This window comes from Zophobas morio, unplaced genomic scaffold (genome assembly GCF_036711695.1).
Source record: "Zophobas morio isolate AGI-343-1 ecotype UQ-CSIRO unplaced genomic scaffold, CSIRO_AGI_Zmor_V1 ptg000058l, whole genome shotgun sequence".
Taxonomy (NCBI): Eukaryota; Metazoa; Arthropoda; class Insecta; order Coleoptera; family Tenebrionidae; genus Zophobas; species Zophobas morio.
In genome coordinates this window covers 6,492,554-6,517,470 of record NW_026972163.1, presented here as the reverse complement: position 1 = coordinate 6,517,470, position 24,917 = coordinate 6,492,554, and the positions used below count along the sequence as shown (strand labels likewise).

Below are 24,917 nucleotides of genomic sequence, written 5' to 3'. Positions count from 1 at the left end.
AATTTGGTTATTACAAAAATACGATTTCGTCTTCGACTGACCGTTTGTTGACACATATGATCTGGAGATTGTGCAAAATGCAAAATTGGCCACTTCCGGGCGTTCCACTAATTTATGACCTGCCGGCTGCGTAACGAGCTGCCGCCTGAGTTTTGTTTGCAGTATAATTTCTCATTCTTACTTTGTGTTTTTTTTCATCGTTCAATAAAGTATACGTTACCGCACACTTTAGAAATTATTGCATTTGTATTCATATTTTTTCGATTTGCTTATACAGGGTGATGCAAAAAAATCTGTCTGTCTGTCCGTCTGTTGGTCTGTCTGCTGTCTGGGATTTTTTAAGAATGTGAAACCTTCTCGGGGTTCCCAACTGTCCTTTTTTAAAAAAGACGAAACCTTCTCAGGGGCTCCAAGTGTCTTTTTAAAAAAAAAATTATATCTTCTCGTGGTCCCAATTATCTTTTTTTAAGAAGGTGAAACCTTCTTTTTTTCTATTACTGTGACTAATACCTTCTATATTGTTTTTATTCCATAGAGGTTATCAGAAAAAAATCAAATTCCTCAAAATCAAATTTTATCATTTATCAGAGAAACAGTATTTGTTGGACTGTACTTCAGAAGCGAGGGAAGTTCTGTCGAAATAACTTTCGACCAATTTTTTAAGTCTGTATCAATCGATTTGATATTAGATGTAATAGAATAACTTATGTACTCAGTGCTGTAAAGTTTATTAACATATAAACTGGGAAATAATAGTCATATGCAAAACATGTATGTATGCGGAGGTCATAATTTATTATGATGCCATAAGCAGAATTCTTAATGAATGTGGATTTTCAAATTGTTCTTTACCTATGTTGGTGCTAAATATCCATAACAGGTATAACAAATCCAAGAGATACATAGCTAGGTACTTTAAAAATGTAAAGATTGATTATTCTAGCCCTGCGCCCTGCGAGTCATTTTTTTTACATTAATCACACAACTATTTAAATAAATCATAATATGTCGCGTACCTCCATGCTTGGTAGACAAACCTTGTCCATTAACTACTTCATTTTATCGTATCCATTGCTAAGGTGGTGGGTGACACAGGAAACACAGAACTCATAATAGATAAAGACGTATCAGTTTCATCTTCAGACAATTTATTACCTGAACATCGGACCTTTTAATATATTTTATAGTGGAGAAACAGGTTGGTCTAAAGCAGAATCTAACAAACGTTTTTCAATATATGTGGTCATTAAAAAGAAAAATATATTTTTTAAGTTTTCATAGAATTCGTACAAACGCGCAACTTTAAAAAATGTAAATTTATAAAAGTTACCTTTTAAGTTAACGCCTACAAAAATAAACTTCTTATTTTTTCAAGTTTGGCAAAAATGTAATGTGCAGCTTCACAAGGCACAGCAAAATTTCACTTACTGCCGGGATGTTTTCCAGTCGTAAGTTCTTTCAGTAAAATCACCACCAATAATAATATAAGAACTACGTCGTAATATGATTTCAGTTTCAATCTCACCGTGAAATGTGACCCAGGCGGACGTTTGTTATCTGAGCAGTTGGTAACGGGTCGATTACACGCCTTACGTGCCATTTCAGGCGCTATAAACTGCAAAGGAAATGACAAGGCACATAAAATGCAATTCGAATAACCAGTGACGGACCCAAGCAAAGGGTAGGCGCAGGGCTAATTAAAAATCTCACAAATAAATAGATAACTAACCTGTTTTTATTAGTTCCAAACACCAAAAACTAATTCTGCAATTTCTCAATCCCATAAACCATAAAAAACGTGAGCTTCATTGTTGTTTTAATCACAAGGTATTTTATTAAACATTGGACTTAATCTCAAACATGCGTCCACAGCTGTTCATAGAATGTAAAATTGTCCAATATAAAAATAATTAAATTTCTAGGAATAATTTTGTGAAATGTGCCGGCTACAAATTTACTAGTGTCGTAATAATTTTAGCTTATAATATATATCTCATATGTAATATAATATACTCTGTTGTCTCAAACAATTATGGTGAATTATATCTTTCGGAACTGCATCTTCTTGTCGAGATAAGATATTAAACAAAAAGTAAGAACAGAAGAAGTTAAGAGAAAGAGATTGTATGATAAGAGTAGAAAGACAGAAAAAGAATTGTAATGTTTGGAGCGTGCACAAAGAACAAAAAGTAAAGCAAGACCGTCCTAGAATACACCGTACAACGATATACTGAAAGATGGAAGAAAGCAGGCAATAAGAAAGGTAACAGGGTGATACACCTTGCAACTTACAGAAATTACTCCCTAAAATTAGTGGGGTAAAATGCACCTTCCAGTCACCCCAGATAGGCTAATGCTTGAAGCGAAAGCAAACATGTAAAAAATGGAAAAGGTGAAGTTGACGATTCGTTGTGTTGAAGAACACTATTACCAAGTTTTAAGTAAAAAATGTGTTAAAGAGCATTAATACAAAGTTTCAAGCAATAGTCGCCATACAAATATCTTCTTCATAGAAACCTTGTCACCTCTTTTCGTCTTCTTAGGGGTGAACTCCGGAAGAAATCTGTAATACGTGTTTCATTATTTGTATCGAAGAGCACATAAAAATTTACAATAGAAATATTTTTCCCTCACAAATTTCGCCACGCGTTTTCACTACCTAAGAGCCACCACTATTTCAGTTGTTGGTTAAGCCAAGAAATTATAGTTAACCAAAAAAAAGTTTCGGTTAAGAATATTTAACGGTTAAATTTGTTGATTAAATAGTTAACCAAGCTCAGCGAGTTAGGTTAACAATTATTTTCTTGTTAGCACATGCGTTTTAAGGACTTGACCAGTTAGTTATGACGCACGTATTCGATGATAAACTCCTCACAGTGTGTCTCAATTAAAATAATGTTTAAAAAAGATGACGCCAGAAACAGCTACCATCTTCAGTTAACATTGTAAATAAAGGTGTTAATAAAACTTATCAAATTTTAAATCTTACCTTTTTCTTTAAAAATTTAAAAATTGTAATTTTTATTTTTATTATAACTAAACACAGGATTCAGTCAATGAAACAAATTTAATTTTATATAACAATATATTAATAGAGTGATTAGATATGATCAGCAGAAAAATCTATAACTGCCTTTTCCAAACTGTGCCCATAATTATCCTCATCTAGGTTAATTTTATAGCGTTTCCAGTAATGAAGAAATTCTGTGTGTATAGATTCTCCAGCTTGCTCTGACCACAGTCCAAGGCCCCTATTGCCCAAAAAATGTAAACCATGTTTAAAATGAGAAATGGCACCATGAATTTTTAAAGTCTGTGATGTGCCAGTAACCTTTACAGTCTTCTTAATGTGCGTTAAGCACTTTTCTAATTTGGGCCATTCTATTTTTGTATTCCAAAAAGAAACTTCAACAAGGTTATTCATTGCTAGAAAAGCAAAAATAAAAGGTGTAACTTGTAAGGGGGAGGATATCGGGATCTTCCACATACTGCGCACACTTTGTTTCTGTTATCTTCATGGTTACATTTGGCCGTTGGTTTGGCCATATTAAGGCTCCGCCACACAGTCATTAAAAGATGCTAAAATAAGGCAAAACGCCAACCCATTTTGCGCCTTCATTTTAACAGTTGAAGAGCAGGACGATATATGTGCGTGCTCATGACATAAAAATCTTTAAGGAAGAGTCTTGTATTTTTTAAAAAAGTTTTTAAAATAAAAAATAAAGTGCGTAAAACCCCAGCGGATTTTTAGCGAAAACTATAACTCGGTGTGCTTTTAAAAAATATCGAGGTGATAGAGAATTTTTTTCTACTTTAGGCGCCATTTTTCGTTTTCTGTTAAAATTTTACTTCTTTGAGTTATTGTAAAAAAACTGCAAAGCATTTGGGGCAAATTTTGGTAAGTTAGGCAACCCAAAATATTAGCTGAGGCGGTAAGCTGTAATTTAGGACCCAACAATAGAGCACCTTATAAAATAATACCTTAAGCTTATTTGACCATCCTTTGAAGTACCTGACAATTGCAATGAAGGATAAAGGCGAGTAAAATATATTTCGGAGTTGCTGATTTCGACTCCACCACGAGTCAACAATTTCTGGTAGCATGGCATTTCAATAAAAATTTTCTAATGCATTTACCATATGTTTATTCCAGAAGTCATCATCTCTTTCAATCAAAAAATATTCTAAATCTACGTTAGTGTAGATGATAAAATAACACAATTTTCTTTTAGTTATATGCAGTGGACCCTGTTATACCTGATACATATAGTTGTGGTTCCGGTTCAAACTAATTGTATTATCTGCATTTATTGAACAATAATTCCTGATTTTATTTTTAATAGCTCTTTAATGATTTTTATGAACATTTAATCTCTGCAATTGAATTAGAATTTATTAACTCATCTAGAGAAGCTCCTAAATTTTTTTTTCAAATTTGTTAGAGCTTCAAATTTTTCTTTGGCCTTTTCTTCATTGTCGATACCAAATTGTATAGACTTGGGCAATTTTTTCATAAAATTTTATCGGAATGCACAATACTTTTCACGGTATTTGCGGTGTTAATTCCGTCTCTCATTTTGTCCTTTCTTTACTCCATTCCCTACACATTCGCTGACCACAAGTACCTTTTTCAATAGCGTTTACGTTACTCTGTGACAGATTTATTAATATATCCGATTTTTTTCTTGCATACACTTCAGATATCGTCGACGATATTATTTTTGCCGGAATCCGCACTTCGGATACGCAATTTTTTAATAGAGGTTTTAGTTTTATTAATCGTTTTTATTTTTTTCAATTTTTTTCCGCAAACGCCTTCGTATACTAACATTGGCCTCCACAAAAATGTTTTTTGAATAACGGAATTAGGAACGTACCTTTATTATTATAATTTATAACTTATTGGCGCAGCAAAACATCGCCCTTGATACGATCCTCGTGCAGAAAAACTTCCACAAATTTATTAACGACAGAATTGTAGCATTCCACAGCATTGTTCTCAATATCAAAAAGTAAACTAGACGACAAAGTTGCAACAATATTTAAAACTTGTTTGTAAGGTTCGTATAAAACACCATTTGCGGAAGTAGAAAATAAAATATGATTTGACTGTCCACTTTTATAACTAAGTAAAATAGCTTGCACATTGTTCATGATTGCCAAATATATGCTGGAAAAAAAAGAAGAGGCTCATTTTTGCTAAATTTAATAGCACTTATAATAGCTGTTCTAAATTTTAAAATACCATTTTTAAAAACATTTTTACTAGTGATATCTGCTTTCGTTGTTTTAACTATTTCTCTAATTTTGGAACAATAATTACGAAGTATGTGATTTCTACATTCAATTTTTTCTATAAAATAATTTGCGCCATTTGGTTTTGCAGCCCGAACTTTTTTTAATACGCTACTATCCTCGACGCCTATAATTCTCCTATAAAGTATCTAAAGTAAATCCCTCTAAGATAACTGAAGCTTCCATGGACATAGATGTTTGCTCCCAGTTTTTAAAACAGTTATGTGTTGGAATTTCTTTTTTCTGTTTCATATAGATTTTACAGAAACTACAAAGTTTGTTTTTGACTCCAACATAAAGTATTTTTTAGTTCTGGCACCAATTATACGTCCTACCCCAGACAGTGCATTGTTCATTGTAATTGGATTTGTAAGAGCATTTGCTCCAAGCTCCATCGACAATAACGCCTTTACAGCTAATCGGTACTCTTCTTTACCTGCGTTTTGGTTTGTTCTTCAAAAAGTGCTTGGATGCTCTTTAGAACTCTAACCTCGGCTTTACGATATGTCGCCTGGGGTATTTGAGGGATATCTAGAGCTGAACAAAATTCTGAAATTTGAGAATAATGGGCGTTGGTAGGTCAGTCACTCGGGACGTTGTGTTTTATATTAAATTAAAAAAGGTTAGTATAAAATCCTGGAACGATTGAATAACTTTGTTATTTGAAAAGCTTCTTTTTGGAAATTTTATGTTTTCTCGACACTTCATGACCCCAACAGTACGAAAAAAAAGTCTCCCTTTTCCGTCTGTCTGTCTGTCTGTCTAGTGTGGTGTGTACATATATTTTTATTAGAGACGTAATCTCCGGAACTGGTAGACCGATTGTTGTCAAATTTTGTGTGTATATTAGAAATATCATGTCGATGGTTAAATGCTAACCAAAATTTGGCTAATCAACCCCACCAACAATTTGATGACGTCATTTCAATGAATGTTATTATAAAATGATTTCAATGTTACACAAAAATATACTCATATATGTACTTGTAGTGTACGAATCCGCTTTTAGTTTTGCTAAACGTTTACATTTTCGCAAAAACATTTGCAACGTATAATAACCTTTTATTTCCAACACGGTTGAGACGTCGCCGTGGCTTAGTGGGTGTATCAGAGAGTACGGCGACATACGGTACTGCGATTGTGGGTTCGATGCCGAACTTGGTTCTTTTCTTTTCTTTTTTTCTTGCATTGGTATAACGCTGTGACTACTTTTCTTTTGTGCTGTGACTAGAATTATCCATGTTGATGACGTCATCACAAATTTTTTATTGGTCAAATTAAGAACGAGTCACCCCATTTTCTCGAAAACGTGAAGAATACGCACGTCTTTGTATAATAATGATAAAATGAGAATTATAATATTCAGAACAGTTTGTTCGATTTTGGTTTAATTAATAATTTTAGTCCTGTTTTGAGAAGATACACTTATGCAAATCAAACTAAATTCTGCGTGACATTTTTTCGACGTATAAACATAAACACTTGACCTTCAGATTGCTATTACCTAGTGGTGAGGGACAAGGGGTGTTATTTGTGCCCCTGGCTTGTACTTTATAGCGGTTATCACAAAACCAAAAACGTAAAATCAAATTTTATAATTTTTTAAAGAACTGGATTTGTCGAATTTTACTTATAGCCTTCGACGATTTTTTTATTGATCGAATTAAGTACCTCATTGCTAGAAAATGTGAGAATACCCACGTTTTTTTTTTTTTAATTATGATCAAATAAGTATAATAATAATCATATTCAAAACATTTTGTTCCATTGTGGTTTAATTAATAATTTTAGCCTTCTGTTGTGAGGAGACAACTTATACAATGTAAGATGTTAGCTACGCCATATGTTCAAAAAAACATTTGCGCATCGAGTAGTAATTAGAGGTGTTTTATTTTTGATGGCACTTTATATATATAACTCTATTGATTTTTTTTGTCCTTAAAAATATCAAGAAAATTGTAATTACCTGGCAATGTCGCACCAGAATTTCAAAAGTAACTGTGGTTGTAAAACCTAAGAAGAGGTCGACCAAAAGATGTAAAAATATATAGCGTGTTTCATCAGAAGAAAACTAAGTTGTGTGTTACGCCTTAAAAACAGAACACTCTGTTTAATAATTAAAGTAATTTTAAAGGACAGTCGTCAAAAAATCTAAAAAACTTTGGTCTTTGACTTTAATTAAAGAGATATCGAGGACCACGAGTTTAGTGATTCACCCTATACACACAATCCTAAACAGTGCATTATTTCATTGAGGGATTTTGAAAAAAAATTAGGAATTTTTAAAGAAATGAAGCCGAAACTAACTTCTGTAAGTCAGAATATGAAAAAAAATCACTTTGGTAATTTTCGAAGGTGGTTGAGAAAAAGTCTCAATTTTGATGAGGGGAAATATTGGAAATTTAAACTTTTGAAAAAGTTGTATGTATAAAAATCTACAAAAAATTTTAGGGTGCATATCTTGACGTGCTGATTCGAGAATTAGCTATTTACGTAATCAGTTATGAAAAGCTTAATAACGAGTTTACGTACAAGGTTTTTCGTAATTTTGGTTATTAGCAGATTATTTACAATTTTATGAAATCATAAAATCCAATCACAAAAACTAACTGGACACCTTTCGGTTGTTATCAGTGGACCTATAATTTTCGCAACAAAAATGTCCGAATCCGAAAATCCCTCCGATATTGAAGAATTAGCTGATACAGCAGTGTCGGGATTATTACCCGACAAATCGAAAGATCGGTATGATATAACATACCAAAAGTTTGTTGAACAATATGAAGAAAAACGCGTAAAAAATATCAATGAAAAAGTTCTTCTTGCATACTTTGAAGGGAAAAACATTTCAAAGTTTCAACACTTTGGACTTTTTATTCCATGTTTCGCACTGAACTGTCGTTAAAACGAAATGTTAATATCAAGAATGACCACAATTGAATTGCCTTTTTAAAAAGGGGGTCGGATAGTTACAAAGCTAAAAAGTCTAATGTCCTGTACAAAGAAAATATTTCTAAATTTTTAAAAGAGGCTCACGACGAGCATTTTTTGATGGCAAAGGTAAGAAGCAAACAGTTTATTTTTAGTCAATATTTTAACAAACACTTTCTAAAGGTTGCCTTGATTACTGGGATAGCTGGTGCCTGTAGAAAATCGGAATTAACTTTTTTATGTTTTGAAGACGTTCTAGGTGAGGTCTCACATTTCCGAGTGAAAATCTCCCACACAAACACAAAGTTACACGTGAATTTGGAGTTACACAAGGAGATATTGCTGGTTAGAGCTTTGTGAAAATTATTCGAAAATATATAAAATTACGTCCATCACGTGTTAAACACCAACGTTTTTTTCTCAAATATAATAGTGGAAAATATGGAATTCAACCAGTTGGAATCAATACAATTGGCAATTTACCTAAAATTATTGCTCAACACATTGGATTACCAAATGCCACCTCATTTACAAGACACTGCTTCAGAAGAAATTCAGCCACTTTATTAGCTAATTCTGGAGCTGACATTCTAAAATTAAAAATACACGGGGGCTGGAGGTCTAATTCAGTAGCCGAAGACTACATAAAAAATTCAATAATTAACAAGAAAAAATAGCCTCTGATACACTTGATGATGACCAGTCTCATTCGACTTCATCAGAATTTGATATTTCCACGTCCAGCAGTAATGTAGAAAATGTTTTTCCTTCCGACAACAGCTCAAATAATGAATCTATCTCTCAAGTTTTTGTATGTGCAAGTATTACAATTAAAAGTTTAGCAGGAGTGAACATAAGTAATTGTAGTAATTCTGTGATAAATATACATCGTTAGTGAAAAATGTAACATTTCTGCCCCCCTTAGAGTGTCATAGTCACAATATTTTGGATATTTCAAAAATAATTTATTCGACAAAATTTTGAGATGACGTCCTTAGTTTTTTGGGAGGAGATACAGGAATAAATTTTGATTAACGATTTACCATGATTACGCTAACCTTAAAACGTTTGCAAGATTTCAAAGTATTCGATTTTGAAGTTTCAAAATTAAATTGCAAAATGTTGTTATGCAATTTTGATTTTTTTTTCCAAAAATCTGGATGTCTTGGGTCAAAACTACACGGATTCATACACTACAAATACAGGAGTATCTTATTTTACAAAATTAAAAACAAATTTACTATTGTAAATTTTGGATATGAGTCATCCCATTGGTGGTGGGGACGAATTAGCCAAATTTTGGTTAGCGTTTTACCATCTACATGATATTTCTAATATACATACAAAATTTGACAACAATCGGTCCGGTAATCTCAGAAATTATCAGTTATAATATATTAAGTGCATCGCAATGTTATCGATAATTTTGAGCAACAATAACTCGAATGCTTGTTGCATTGAAAACGCACGAGTGCTTTAGCACGAGTGCATTTTTCTTAGGCAACAAGCATGAGAGATTATTGTTGTTCAAAATTATCGATTTCATTGTGATGCACGCAATATATTCAACAGATTATTGCAAGAACAAACATTTTAAAAATAATTTTATAATGATTTACGAAGTAGTTTGGTGTGCGATACTATGGCGACGCAAGTAAATAAGAACAGCCATTTTGCAAAATTTGTGTGGGTTTAAAAAACCATGTCCAATTTTCGTTTTGGTCGTAACACGCCAAAAGAAATTGATGATTCTATTACAAACATTACGCCGCTAAATACGAAGAACTCACGAAATTCAATCTGGAGGCAATTTGAGAAGTTTTGCGGTGAACGCAAATATGTTTTTGATGGAAACACTTCCACGGAAAAACTAGCATTCATCCTCAAAGATTGGGGGTACAATATGAAAAAAGTCGATGGTAATGACTACAAAGAAGCAGTAATAAAAACGATGTGGAATGTAACGGCAAAGCAGTTGCAAGAACTGTATTTCAATAAATTTGGTATAAAGTTTGATCCTTTTGTTGACCTGGAATTCAAGGGTAGTAGAAATGCACGCGACGCAAAACGCCGGAACCTACAAATACAACCGGAAAAACGCAAAACTAGTTCCTCAATTTTGACTCTAGAAGAATACAACAAGATTCTAAAGATTTATAACGAAGACACGCCAGATGGTTTACAGAAAATGTTTTTTTATGTGGCTGGATTAGAATTAGCTTGGAGGGGATGTGAAGGTGTTAACGTTACTATCAAACATTTTAAGGAAGAAAGTGATAATTGTGGTTTGCCTACGGGGCGAATAGAATACAATTGTATTTTTTCCAAAACAGCTCAAGGAGGTAGCCATAAATTAACAGACAGCAAATGGCTTGCAACAAACACCACAGATCCTAGAATTTGCCCTGTTAGGTAATTAAATACTGTTTCAAATACAAAATAATAATTATTTTATTATTTAAGGCTCTACAAAAAAATGCTGAGCAAGAGAGGTAAACATATAACCACCGATCGTTTATTTTTAACGCCAAATCCTGCATGGAGAGAACCTAGTTCTGTAGGATGGTTCAAAAATTCACCCGTTGGAAGGAATGAAATGGGGAAATGGACAAGAACCGCCGCAGAAGAAATAGGCATCGACATAAAGAAAAAGAAGATTAGTAATCATTCATTACGGTCAACTGCAGTGTCGCAACTTGCAAAAGCGGGAGTCGGTGAAGAACAGCTTATAAAGATTACCGGTCATGCCAATACTTTCTCCATCAAACCATACCTTCAGCTCGATGGAGATCATCATTATCAAATGATTGACAAATTACGCGCCAACTCAACGGCTATGGAAGAGTCTAATAACAAATCCACAAATTGCGCACCGTCTGCTTTGGTACAAATGTCTAAAAATATAGTTACTACTTCACCAAGCACACAAACCCCTGTAAATTACTACAACTGTACCATAATTAATTACAATTCTTAGTTTCATAATTAAATATTTGGTTAGTAACCTCTTGTTTTTTTTTGCAATTAACTGGTACTTGCTTATCTTATAGTTGGCACATCTGGCTAGTGATAATTATCGGTAGTGGTAATTGCACAGTGTGCAATTATCACGTAATTGTATGCTGATTGGTTGAATTTACAAATATTGACGCGTTTGATTGGTCAGTTGACATCATGTGACATGTGAGTGCAATAATCTATGTAATAAAAATTGACACAGTCAGACAGACAGACAATATACAAACGGAAACGGTACTCTAGGGGTCGATGGATTCGATTACTATGCATCCTTAGCTTACACTCGGGGATAAAAATAATAAATTGGGAGGCATATTGACCAGATTTTTAATTAGGGACCTGATATAACCCCTGCGTTCCTGGCGTACCTACAAACCTACATATATGATGTTTTTTAATATTTAATATTAATTTGATATTTACGTGGACTTAAATATAAGCAACAACAAAGGTGGACTACTGGATTCACATCAGACAAAATGTATATTTTAGCATTTTAATACATTGCCATAAATATTCAACTGCTGGATCTGACTTAACACTCTACATGTAAAATACTGACTCAATTAAAAATGATAAAGCAGGTATTTATAAGATGACAATTCATCCACGTACACTATTTTTAAACAAACACTGTTGATGGTGTGATCGGATCATTTTTATTACCATACAATCAAAACCAGTACATTAAAAGGATATTATATGATTTCGTTGGTGTCAGAATACAATAAAAAAAGCTATGGCACCACGAGAGCGTGGGATGAAAATGTGGCGAACATGAGACAACTTTCGAGGTTGTTTCTGTTCAAGTCTCGACGGTGAAGAAACTGTCACTGAGAATCGTTATTTAACATTATCGCGATATGACTAATGCTCCACACAGCAGGAGAACACACATGCATCACCTAACTTTACAGCTGTAAATACGTGTACACTAGGTTCAACTAAGTTACACTTCAGTAGGTACTTCAGTAAAAAGGTAACAAAAGAGATACATACTTACTTATACCTACCTACATTTACAACCAACAAATTAAATTTTTCAAAACAGTTTTAAATTAAAGAGAAGTTCAGAATATATATTGGACATCTATACCTACCACTATCAAGAATAACCGTTACGAGTACGTTGTTGGTAAATGATAACTGTTTCACACTTTCTGATCTTGCTCTAGCCAAGAATAAGTTTCCTGCCATTGCACAATCTGCAATATAAAAAAGGTTGTACAGTGTGTTCCAAAAATGACGGAAAAGCTCGATGGTCGTAGGTTGCTAAGAAGGCTCTGAAAAACTCCAAAAAAATGGTTAAAAAAATTCCTGAACCAAATTTTTAACAATATTAAACCTCAGAGTTGTAAAATTAACTTGGCAATTTTGATATTTTGTTTTAATGTGAACGAAAATTAACAGTAGCATTCCGACAAAAATTGTCAAAAATGGTATCTGCCAACAGTAAAAAATGACGTTGTGTACAGTATTCTAGCAAATTATTATTAAATTATTAATAACTAATTATAATTAGTTATTAATAATGTATAATGTCTAATAAATAGGTAAATAATTATTTACCTATTTATTAGACATGCGGATCAAAATTACGATGTTAATTTTTAAAATTTGAAATTTTTAAAAGTTTTGGGCAGGGATTTTTTAAATCATTTTTTTCGAGTTCTTCAGAGCCTTCCTAACAACGTACCGTTGAGCTTTTTCGTAACCTAAGGGTCATGAAACAACGAGAAAATATGAAACTGATAAGTCGCCCGATGGACTCGAGTACTACATTTCCTTAGCTTACGCTCAGGAAATAAAAATCAACACAAACTTTATAGTCTGCAAATGGACAGGCAACAGACAGAGGGAAACGGGAGGCATATCCTTTTAGCTTACGTTCAGAAAGTAAAAAGAGACAGAAATGTATACAGGGTGAGTATTATAATAACGGAACCCTGACCAACTGTCAGTGCAAGACAAAATACATATTTCATATTTTACTCTTTCAGTTAATATAGTTACCTGGTAGTTAATTTTGACTTTTACAATAACTATATTGTCAATTTTGAGCTTACAGAAATTTCTAATCTTTGCAAAAAGATACGGGTTAGATACACTAACGATGAAAATTTGATACAATCTTAATTTTTGGAGAATGAAGAAAAAATACTGTTGCAGTAGCAAATCTTTACGTAAGAAGATATCCCGCTAGGCGACATTCATGAGATTTTCAAAATGTTTATTCGGTAAATGTGTGGGCTGGTATTATTGGAGATTACGTTATTGGTTTATACTTTTTTTAAGACAACTTAACACGACACAGGTATCGGCAATTTTTGGAAAATATTGGTTATTAGAAAATGTTCCTTTCACCTTCAGACAAGAATTGTGGTTTCAGCAGGACGGGAAACAACTTCACTGTTGCAGAGTCGGTAATGATTATCTTGATGAGGTGCTTGCAAATAAATGGATTGGCAGAGGCAATGTGAACGCATGGCCCCTTCGTAGTCCCGACTTGACATCTTTAGCTTTCTTCCTCTGGGGTGTAGTAAAAAAACAAGTTTATCTATATCTACATTTATCTATCTATAATTGCGAAGATTTAAAAATCAGAATTGGAAATGCATGTGCTGCAATAACTCCTGAGACACTGGCCCATGTCCTGTTGTCTTGTTTATAAATCGCATCGAAATTTCTGTTGCGCACGAAGGAAGGCATTTTGAACAGTACCTAAGCTATTTAATTTTACTTTGTATATGTATATATAATATAACATTGTATTTGTTTCAAGTAATATGTTGGTAGTTTTTTAATATTTCACTTGTCTGAAATTCCGATTGACGTCTTTTAGAAAAAAGTAAACGGGTCTACAGTCGTATTCAATGAAAAAGCGTACAACTCTTATATTCATTTTCTAATCATTTTTGCTATTGTGAATTGGCCTAAAATAGTGGTGTTGGTTGTCTATATAATTTTGAACTAATAACCATAAGCAGAATTTGTTTAAAGATATTAAAGAAACTTGTAATTACACGTAGCTTTATTATTTCAAGAACTAAGACAAAATAAGAGTAAAGTTGACACATAAAAATTTATTACAGGTACGCTTGGAAAAAATTGTGATTTCAAATAACATAAGTAGTGCTGACAATAATTTAAAACTAATATTTGGTCATAGCTCCGTTTTGGGCAATGACTTGAGCTAGTCCATTTAGTAGTGACTCGATCAAATTTCATTGATTTCTTCGCAACAAATTTGAATTCACTTAGATAATTATCAACAGTTTGTGGTCTAAATATGTTACAGTTATCTCGCAGAATCAAAAGGATTTGCTCTTAAATGATTTAAACGAGCATCATCTTCTTTTAGCTCTGCTTGAACCAACTTTTCGTAATACCGATTGGTCCTGTTCCCAGTGTTTATTAGTCTTAAAACTACACTTTTGTTTAAATTGTAATTATCGGAACAACTCAAATTAACCAATCGTCTTCCAATGTGAACATTTGTGAGGAGAATTAAATGCTGAGGCATATTTGCAAACTATAATTATTGATTATGATGATATCGACTAGACATTGCATAGAACTGTATCTATTAGGGAGTCCAGATCTCTAGGAATGACTAACAGTAACTTTTTTGTTATTCGGATGCATTCTTGTAATCACTAAAACTTAACGGTTGGCGGCCTTTTAAGAGGTGGCGCGAAATTTTTAAAATGCCAAAAATATTTGTCACATTATTAGGGTTTAGGGGATATGAGCTGATTTACCTTCCACCGTAGCATTGCCAGTACTATCCTACGGGGTTGGCATGGGTGCAGCGCAGCACAAGATAGTTCGCAATTTATGGCTGAAAGTCATACCGCCGTGCACTTCAAGCTGTTGGAGAAAAAATGATTTGCACTGTGAAAAGCTAATTCCATGAGGACTCGAGGAAGTTAACGAGAACTTTACTTGGGGACAAGATTCTACCCGTGGTTATAAAATTGGCAGAAACAAATTCGGATGACTCAGGATTTGAGTTTGTAGACGAATTAGATTAATTTATTTAGACTGATATTACTAACATTTTATGGAGAATTATTAATCATTCAACTTGATATTCTAAACCGATTTTAAATTGGAAAAATGATGCCCATAATTACATAGCTCAAAAAATAAAGATACTAGACTAAAAACGTATCTGTTTATTTTGGAATTTAGCAATAAGTGATAAATTAATGTATTTTGGGTTGCACTGAAAGTTGGTCAGGATCCCGTTATTATAATATTCACCCTGTACACTTTACACTTCTAAAATGTAGGTATTAAATACCGCGTGACTATCAGTGATTGAAGCAAATTTTTGTGTTGGCAATTATGAATCATTGGCAATCGTGCTAATACGTCAGCTCACATTTGACAATTATGAAATGAGCACGCCTAACAAACGTGCTGATTGGTTGAGCTTGAGACGATGACAGCTGAGATAAATGTCACTTTGACAGTCAGGTCAAGCATCATAAAATTTTAAATAGGTTACCAACCTGACAAAAAAATCACAAACGTTTACAGACTATAGGTATTTGATATGCTGTTAATTTTTTTTATATATTTTTGTTACCGTTTGAGTAAGTATATTATTTTAAAGTAAACTTGTGTTGCCAGTGAACGGTTGGCTGTATGTTACATCACATTATCTCTGTAAAATATTCGAAAACTTTTTCAAATAATAGAAGCAATTTGAAAGTCAAATATTGTGAGAGAAGTTATGATAGCCCCATTTATAACCATGTTTACTGCACTGGCAGACAACTTTCCCAAACAAGTTTGCGTGTCCCAATAAAAATCCGTGCAAAAATAATCTTTGTACACAAACGCCTACGAATTTAAATTTAAACAACGTCTTGTATTTAGACTAAAGCAATTAGTTTAATTTTCTCAAATACTCAATTTCACTCTACAAAATGTGAGATAAATTTCATTTTATAGAAGTGAATATAAAACGGAAACGTTTATTTTAGATTTAATCATTCTCATTTTTTACTCCAGTCGAGTCCAGTTATTATTATTATTAGCTATTACCTGAATGTATTTTTACTTCCCGAGCGTAAGCAAAGGAAGTATTGTAATCGAGTCCGTCTAATGTGACTCGATCTTGAAATGTGTGGCAATTAGTAACTTTTATGAAATAGAAATATATCTGTGTCCTTGTTATGCTCCGTCTTTTCGACAGCAGGTATTTTTTGCTTCCAGTATGGCGATCCTGTTACTGTCATTTGGCCGTCAATTGCCTTGGTGGTAACACGTCTTCCACGACTGTTTGCTGGTTACCGGTGACACTTTCTCGTTGAATAGGGCTGGAGTTACTTTGGGACTGGAATAGTGTTCTTTCCGGTCCGTTAACTCAATAATTCTAGTACAGTCTGTCGTAACCTCAAATCGTAAACACATCAAACTTTCGTTGACAGATAGCGAAAATTACTAGCCTCGCGCTATCTTTGTTTAACACATAGGTTAGGTTCCTCTCTGTCGAATTCCGACCACAGGCAGTTTGCCGTACTTTCTAAAAGTAATAGTAGATCTAGTGACTTTAAGTCCGTCGGCCGGCTCTCTACTTTTACGTTTTCTCGATCTTTCATGACCCCTAGAAGACGAAGAAATAGGTCTCCCATTTCCGTCTATCTGTCTGTCTGTCCGTCTGTCCGTCTGTCCGTCCGTCTGTCCGTCCGTCTGTCCGTCCGTCCGTCCGTCCGTCCGTCTGTCCGTCCGTCTGTCCGTCTGTCCGTCTGCCCCCGGATTTTTATTAGACAGATAATCTCCGAAAGTACTCGACCGATTGTTGTGAAATTTTGTACTTATATTAAGAATATCATGTAGATGGTAAAACGCTAACCAAAATTAGCATATACAGGTTGATTCAAGAAAATAAATGAAAGCGTAAATTTATTTTACTGATTTACTCAGGAACTACAAAACCGAATGCTTCGAAATCTTGAAGATATTTTAAAATTATCATAAGCATGGTAAATTTTTGATCAAAATGTATTTGGTCGTTCCCCCTAAAAAATTTATGACGTCACCACAAAATTTTGCTGAATAAATCCTATCTAAAATGTACAAAATATGGTGAGTCTCTTCTTGTGATTTATCATTCCATTCAAATTTTTTCGATTTGCATATACAGGGTGACTCAAAAAAATTAATGAATGCGTAAATTAATTTTATTGATTTAATCAGGAACTACAAAACCGAATGCTTTGAAATCTTGCAGATGTTTTAAGGTTATAAAGAGCATAATAAATTTTTAGTCAAAATATATTTGGTTACCTTCTACAAAAAACTGATGACGTCAGCTCAAAAGTTTGCCGAATAAATCGTATCTAAAATGTACAAAATATGATGAGTTTGTACTTGTGATTTATCATTCCATTCATATTTTTGGATTTGCATATGCAGGGTGACTCAAAAAAATTAATGAAGGCGTGAATTTATTTTATCGATTTAATCAGGAATTACAAAACCGAATGCTTTGAAATCTTGGGAATATTTTATAAGTAATATATTATAAGCATGGTAAACTTTTGTTCAAAATGTATTTGTTCATCCCTCCTAAAAAAATTGATGACGTCACCCTTAAATTTTGCTGAATAAATCCTATCTAAAATGCAAAAAATATGATGAGTTTGTACTTGTGATTTATCATTCCATTCATATTTTTTAGATTTTCTTAAGAGGTGGTTCAAAAAAATTAATGAAGTCAATTTATTTTATTGATTAAATTAAAGGCAACACTTATTATTAGTATTACACCCCAACCAACCCAATTTGGTAGACACAAAATTTGTTAAAGGAAAAACTCGGTTGAAACATAAGGGTAGCATCGCTTATTTACATCGACTTTAACATTACAGACCTGCATTTGTTTTATGCGATCACTTGGTTCCGCGAATGTGAAATAGACATGTTTATAATCAACCAATTGTGAATTTCACCGTCAAGAATTAAAATAAAACCCAATGTTTTATATAATAAGCGGAAGTCGAAGCAATAAAACCGATGGTCGTTTTGTTTACAGTTTCTCTGTTTGACTTTCACGTATGCTGTTACGCTTGTCATCTTAAATTAAGAATGTTTATACATAAACGATTTTCAGTTGCCGTATACGTGAGTAAATTGTTTCGTTATTTTATTGATTATAAAAAATCAATATTCAAAACGACCCAATTCATTTTCCCGAAAATTTGGGAATACAATAATTTTATTCTTAGTATTACACTACATCTATCCCAACTGATATACGTGTCCTTGCAAAAATGTTGATGACGTCATCGCAATTTTTTTTAAATTCCCACTACAAAAATGTAATGAGAAAAAAACACAATAGCCATGCAGTCGTCAAGTTTCCGACAGCGAGGGAAGTACTGTCTAAACTCTTTAGACCAATTTTTTTATATGTATTTAGTTGGTAACCAAACACTTCCAAAAAATGGAGTGCGCAAAATGCCAGCATCAAATTATACAAGATTATTTACGAGAAGTTCCACGCCTAAAAATTGGTCGAAATTTATTTAGACAGAATTTCCCTCGCCTTCGAAGTACAAGCAAACCAATACGGTTTCTTCGAAAACTGATAAACTTTACATTTGTTTATTTTTTATGATAACCCCTGTAAGTTAAAAAAATATATGTGTGGACTGTTGAATTATAGATTAAGAAACATGCTATGCCTATGTTTGAAGTGAGTTTTTCCATTGAAAGATTTTGTATCAATTTAAATAAATGTAATGTAATACTAATATAACAGTACTACATACTCAAATTATCGGGAAAATAGAGGGAGCGGTTCTTGATTTAATCAATAAAATAAATTACACTATTCATTTTTAACTATCCCAATGTAAGCCAAGTCTTATAATTGGGTCCATCGGCCGACTCCCTAAGTTTATCGACTTTCCATCACACCTAGGGTACGAAGAAATAGGTATTCTTTTCCCGTCTCTCTGTCTGCGTGTCTGTCTGTTTGTCTGTCTGTCTGTTTGTCTGTCTGTCTGCCGTCTTCGGATTTTTATTAGACAGATGATCTCACAACCGCCGGACCGATTGTTGTCAAATTTTGTAGGTATAATAAGAATATCATGTAGATGGTAAAACGATAACCAAACTTTGTCTAATCATCCCCACCAATAATGTGATGACATCCCTTCAAAATTGTACATAGTAAATGGATTTTAAATTGTATAAAATAACATAGCCCTAAACTTGTAGTTTATGACTCCGTGTTGAGTTTTTATCCAAAACGTCTAGATTTTTGAAAAAAAAATAAATAAAAATTATAAAACATTATTTTGCTATTTAATTTTGAGTCTACAAAACCGAGTGCTTTCAAATCTTGCAAATGTTTTAAAGTTATGATAAGCATGATAAATTTCCAAAGAATTTCAAAATTTTACCGAATAAACCCTATCTAAAATGTGCAAAATATGATGAGTCTATACTTGTGATTTATCACTGCAGTAATATTTTTTCGATTTGCTTATACAGGTGGTTCAAAAAAATTAATGAATGAGTCAATTTATTTTATTGATTAAACCAGAAACGGCTCACTCCATTTCTCAGAAAATTTTGGAAATACAGTACTGTTATTTTTAGTATTACACTGCACCAATCCAAGCTGATATAGTGTCCTGACAAAAATGTTGATGACGTCATCACAAAATTGTGTAAAGTTCTTTTTTTACATTTACTTTAAGGGTTCTCATAAAAAATCAAATTTTACAGTTTTTCGAAAATGCTGGATATGTTTCATTGTACTTTAGGTGCGAGGGAAGTTCTGTCGAAACAACTTTCGACCAATTTATTGAAATGATGTCATCAACTTTTTGGGGGACATAAACAGATATGTTATGAATTCAAATTTACCATGCTCACGATAAGTTCAAACCGTCTGCAAATTTTCAAAGCATTCGATTGTGCAGTTCCTGATTTAATCAGTAATATAAATTGACTTTTTCATCAATTTTTTTAATCAGACAAAAAAATTAATAACTAAAAATTATGAGTGCGTTGATAAATCACAAGTTTAGACTCATAATATTTTCTATATTTCAGAAAGAAAGTATTAGCAACATTTTGAAATGACGTCATCAATTTTTTTGGAGGGGATAAACGAATAAATTTTGCTTAACGATTTGCCACGATTACGATAACTTTAAAATATTTACAAGATTTCAGAGCATTCGGTTTCGCAGTTTTTCAACTAAATTGAAAAATATTTGTTATACAGTTTTGAATTTTTTTCCAAAAATTCTAGATTCTAGAATTCAACGCAGATTGAAACACTACTGCAGTAGTATCTTATTTTATAAAATTTTAAAAAAACTTACTATCATAAATTTTGGAGATGACGTCATTCCATGGATGGTGGGGTAGATTAGCCAAATTTTAGTTAGCGTTTAATCACCTGTATGATAGTCCTAATCTAAAAAATTAAAAAATGAAATACGAAATTTGACAACAATCAGTGCAGCAGTTTCGGAGATTACGTGGAAACAGACAAACAGACAAACAGACAAACAGACAAACAGACAAACAGACAGACAGACAGACAGACGGACAGACGGACAGACGGAAAGCGGTAGTTTACGCTCAGGAAGAAAAAAATTGTACACTGAAGTTTTGAATTAATTTATATATTAATGCACATTATTATTAAACAGGGGTATTTAATTATTATAAAATGCATATCACATGCGTGAAATTAAATTTATGCCGGCATCCTTTCTTACTTCCTATATTTTATTAATTTTAGGAACATTTTTTGTCAGTTGCATTTGCAAACTGATTGATTAATAACACAGGCCTGCGATGGTTTTCCCCCAACAAAATAAAGTAGTAATTTCGGTAGGTCTTAGATACTCATGTATAAAAAAAAATTGCAAAAATTTCTATCACGTACAGTTTCTGCAAAAAATATTTTTTTCAGTTTTGTTCTTAGTACTATAAAAATTAACTTCTAGATTTTGTGGTAATAATATGTATGGATAATGGTGTTGATATTTCATTTCGTGTTCAGCTTAGTAAGAGTTATTTGTGTCGACTATGCGCTTACTACCCTGAATTTAAACAAAAATTACTAATGTCTTCTCGGAAATGGGTTAATTCTTCAGATAAGTTTGCTGACACCAATGATTTGGATGGAGCCACAAAATCATACAGACGATTGTTACTTTTGCTGTTCAAATATAAAATGATATAATGCGAAAAATGTAACAGCAATAACATATCCTATCGTGAATACAAGAGAAAACGCTTGAATCAGAGCTTTGAAGACAGAAAAAAAGAAGCTTCTTGATTTATTTGTTTTTTTTTTTAAGTCTTGTTTATAACTAATTTAGTTCATTTAATAAATAAACATTCAATTTTATATTCTTTATATTTTATTTTTTCAGAAAAATTGTTTGAGAAACTATGAATATTTAGGCCTACATAAAAATAAATCTCGATGTGCTACAAAAAAACTAGAGTTATATTTTAATTCAGCATACATAAATACCTAAAAAAAAAACAATATTAGTTAAAAGGGAAATTAAAAGTTATATTTCGCAGGCCTGTGTAATTACTACTCAGTTAATATTTAATACGGAAACTTACACATGATATTCGATTTCTGTCATATATTTTATTTTTGTTTTTTTTTTCTGGCAAGAGCCGAGTTATTGCCCGATGGATTCGATTACAATACTTTCTTTTGCTTACCCTTGGGAAGTAATAAAGACTTTGACTTAACCTGTAAGTAACGTAACTTGTTTAACCACTGTACGTCGACCATGCGTATTGAAATGTTTTTAAAGAATATTTAAAATAATTTTATACTCTCTATTTGTTGAAGACAACATTTCTTTTATAAATAAATAATTAATAACAAACGCATTTAGTAGTAAAATACATTCAGTTGTAAGACAATGAATGGCAATAGCGTACTGTGGAATTAAAACAAATATATGCATTACCCATTTTGTGACACCAAGTTGACACTCAGGTTTTTGGCGCTTTTAGTAAGAGCAAATGTTGTGAAGTCTTTTGGAACGTTGTATTCGGACTGCGGTAATTTATGGGCCCACCAATGATATACGGTTGCTCAGTTGCCAGCGTGACATCTCCATAAATACGTCAGAAAAATGCTTTAAGAAAACAACTATTGTCCTGCTTTTAGCCTTTGTATTCACTTTGGCTCCAAAGTGCTCCTTATCAACCAAAAATGTTAATGGTTTAGTATGCTCCAGTAATACTGATTAATATGTGAGAACAACATATATAAATGAAGGATCGACTACCTATTGCCCCACTAATTTCGTAAATCACACAAATTTTTTACCACAAGCAATAACTTGCTCTTATAATTTGTACGTAACAGGTCTCGTTTTGCGGTAAAAATTTTGTTCTACTCTATTTTCTTAACATCACTGCAATTTGAACGTAAAAGATTCGTTCATTTAATTAAAAGGAAGTTGTCAGGCTTTCGTACACTGTTGTTAACGTTTACTAGAAGGGCATTATTTTTTTAGATTTATTGTCTGTTCTCACATTCCGTTTTTTCTTTCGAGATAGTTTAAATACCTACCTGTTTTCATGACACTAGCTAACTTTGCTAACTTTCTTTCGTTTCACGAATATACTTTAACAAAAAGATAAACTTATGTAGTAGGTACTATGTCAAACGTATGATGGGCCGTAATTTATTAAGACTAAGTAAGTGGTACTCAAATGTGTTCCACTATTTGTATGAATTGAGTAAGTCGTGAAAAATAAAAATATTAACTTTTGCATAAAACTCATTTCACTGAACACAAAAGACATACAATATTTTGTGATGTCCAAGATTTAATTATCCTAGTAAATTATAACTTATAACTTATAAATAAGCAGCAAACATTTTTACGAATATTATAGTGGCGAAGATGATAAAATTTGTTGGTTCACCCTCCTAAAACATGAATATGTTTTTAAAATTTAAACTTAATTTTGTGAATTTAATTTTTTTCAATAACCCCTAGCGTCTGAGGTTAAAAGTACAGATACATTTTGACTAATGATTTAACATGCTTACAAAAATTTTAAAACATTTGCAAGATTTCACAGCATTCGGTTTTGTAGTTTCAAAGCTAAATTGTCAGTCGCACCCCTTCCTCAGTCACCCCTGGGGTGTAACGACCCCGAACCCAGTACCACTAAAATAAATTAATAATATTTCAAAATTGACTGATTGCTGTTCACCATAACTTAACATTCTACGCCAGTATGGAATCGAACATACATTATAATATATTTTATTCAGTTTTCAAGTTTATATTTTGTGGGTGGTCATTGACCAATTGATCCCATGAACGAGCCTTCACTGGTATGTTAGGAATATGGTATAGATGGTGAAATGCTAACCAAAATTTGTTTAATCATCGCCATCAACAATTATATGTAGTCATCATCTTTAAAATTTTCAATCAGTAATGTTTTTTAAATTTTATAAAATAACATTCTCCTGCACTTCTTGTTTATGAATCCGTGTCGAGTTTTTACTTTACACATCTAGAAAAAATAAAAAATGTGGAACAACATTTTGCAATTTAACTTTGAAACTGCTAAACCGAGTGCTCTAAAATCTTGCCAAAGTTTTAAGATTATCGTAAGCATTGTAAATCGTTTATCAAAATTTAGACGTTTTCTCGTTTCGTGAAGAAAACAGTATTATGTATATTAAACTTCCCAATTCAAAAATAATCTTGCTTATTTTTTGGAAACATTAGTTGCTATTTTTATTTATCAAATACAGTGTTAAGTATGAATAACAGAGCTGTAATAACAAACTGCAGTCTCGACGTGTTTATGTTGATTTTACGTTGAACCCGATGGGACAAGGCAGGTAGAACTGTCTTGGATAAAGAAGATGATGCGATAACAATGGTTAAATACGTCAATCTTCTACAGTGACAGTTAAAATAGTCCCACGTATTTCGTTGTCGGCCATCATAATTCATAACCCAACACTTCCCTTTTATCTGATCTTAAAGAGTGACATGTTTTATCTATTCTTTTTTTTTTTTTCTTCGCCGTATTCAATTATTATTAATTATTTTATTATCTATTTCACATATAATTAAAACACTTCCACGTTACACTGTGTGCTGTGTGTTTAGTAATGCTAGTGTGTTTGTCTCTTATGCACAAGTAAAAGATTTTTTAAATATATCTCACTAGGAGACAAATTGACCTAAAATAAACTAAAATCTCTCGTACATAGTATTGGTTTCATATTATAATTTCAATGATATTATTAAAGCGATTTGTAGTCCTTTAAGGATATATTTTTTTATACATACTTTTGTAACATCCTAAAGAGAAACTTTCTTAATTTGAAGCCAACGTAATACAAATTCATTGCTGGAAAATGATGGTCCACTAATTATAATTTCAATTTATGAAGTTTTATAAGAAATCATGAATAAAATGTGTTTTGTGATATTTGTTTTGTAACGTTTGTAATTATGTGTTAATATTTACAGTGCGAGATTTATTTTTCCAAAAACGTAGTGTCCGCAAAAACTCGATAAATATAATAGTGTTTTTACTTCCCGGGAGTAAGTGAAGAAAGTACATATTGAAATAGGATCCATCAGGCGAATGGCTACTTCTATGTTTTCTCGACG

At 32.5% G+C, this 24,917-nt stretch overlaps 2 protein-coding genes across 4 annotated transcripts in view; both read left to right on the top strand.

Moving 5' to 3' along the window:
- Positions 1–24,917, top strand: part of LOC135143095 (frizzled-2) — a 140,153-nt gene that overhangs the window by 66,591 nt on the left and 48,645 nt on the right. The window lies entirely within an intron of this gene.
- LOC135143388 (uncharacterized) lies at positions 10,347–11,230 on the top strand. Its single transcript, XM_064075240.1, has 2 exons — positions 10,347–10,638; positions 10,690–11,230. Exons 1-2 carry the CDS (start codon positions 10,415–10,417, stop codon positions 11,201–11,203), a joined length of 738 nt encoding a protein of 245 aa, XP_063931310.1. The 5' UTR covers positions 10,347–10,414; the 3' UTR covers positions 11,204–11,230.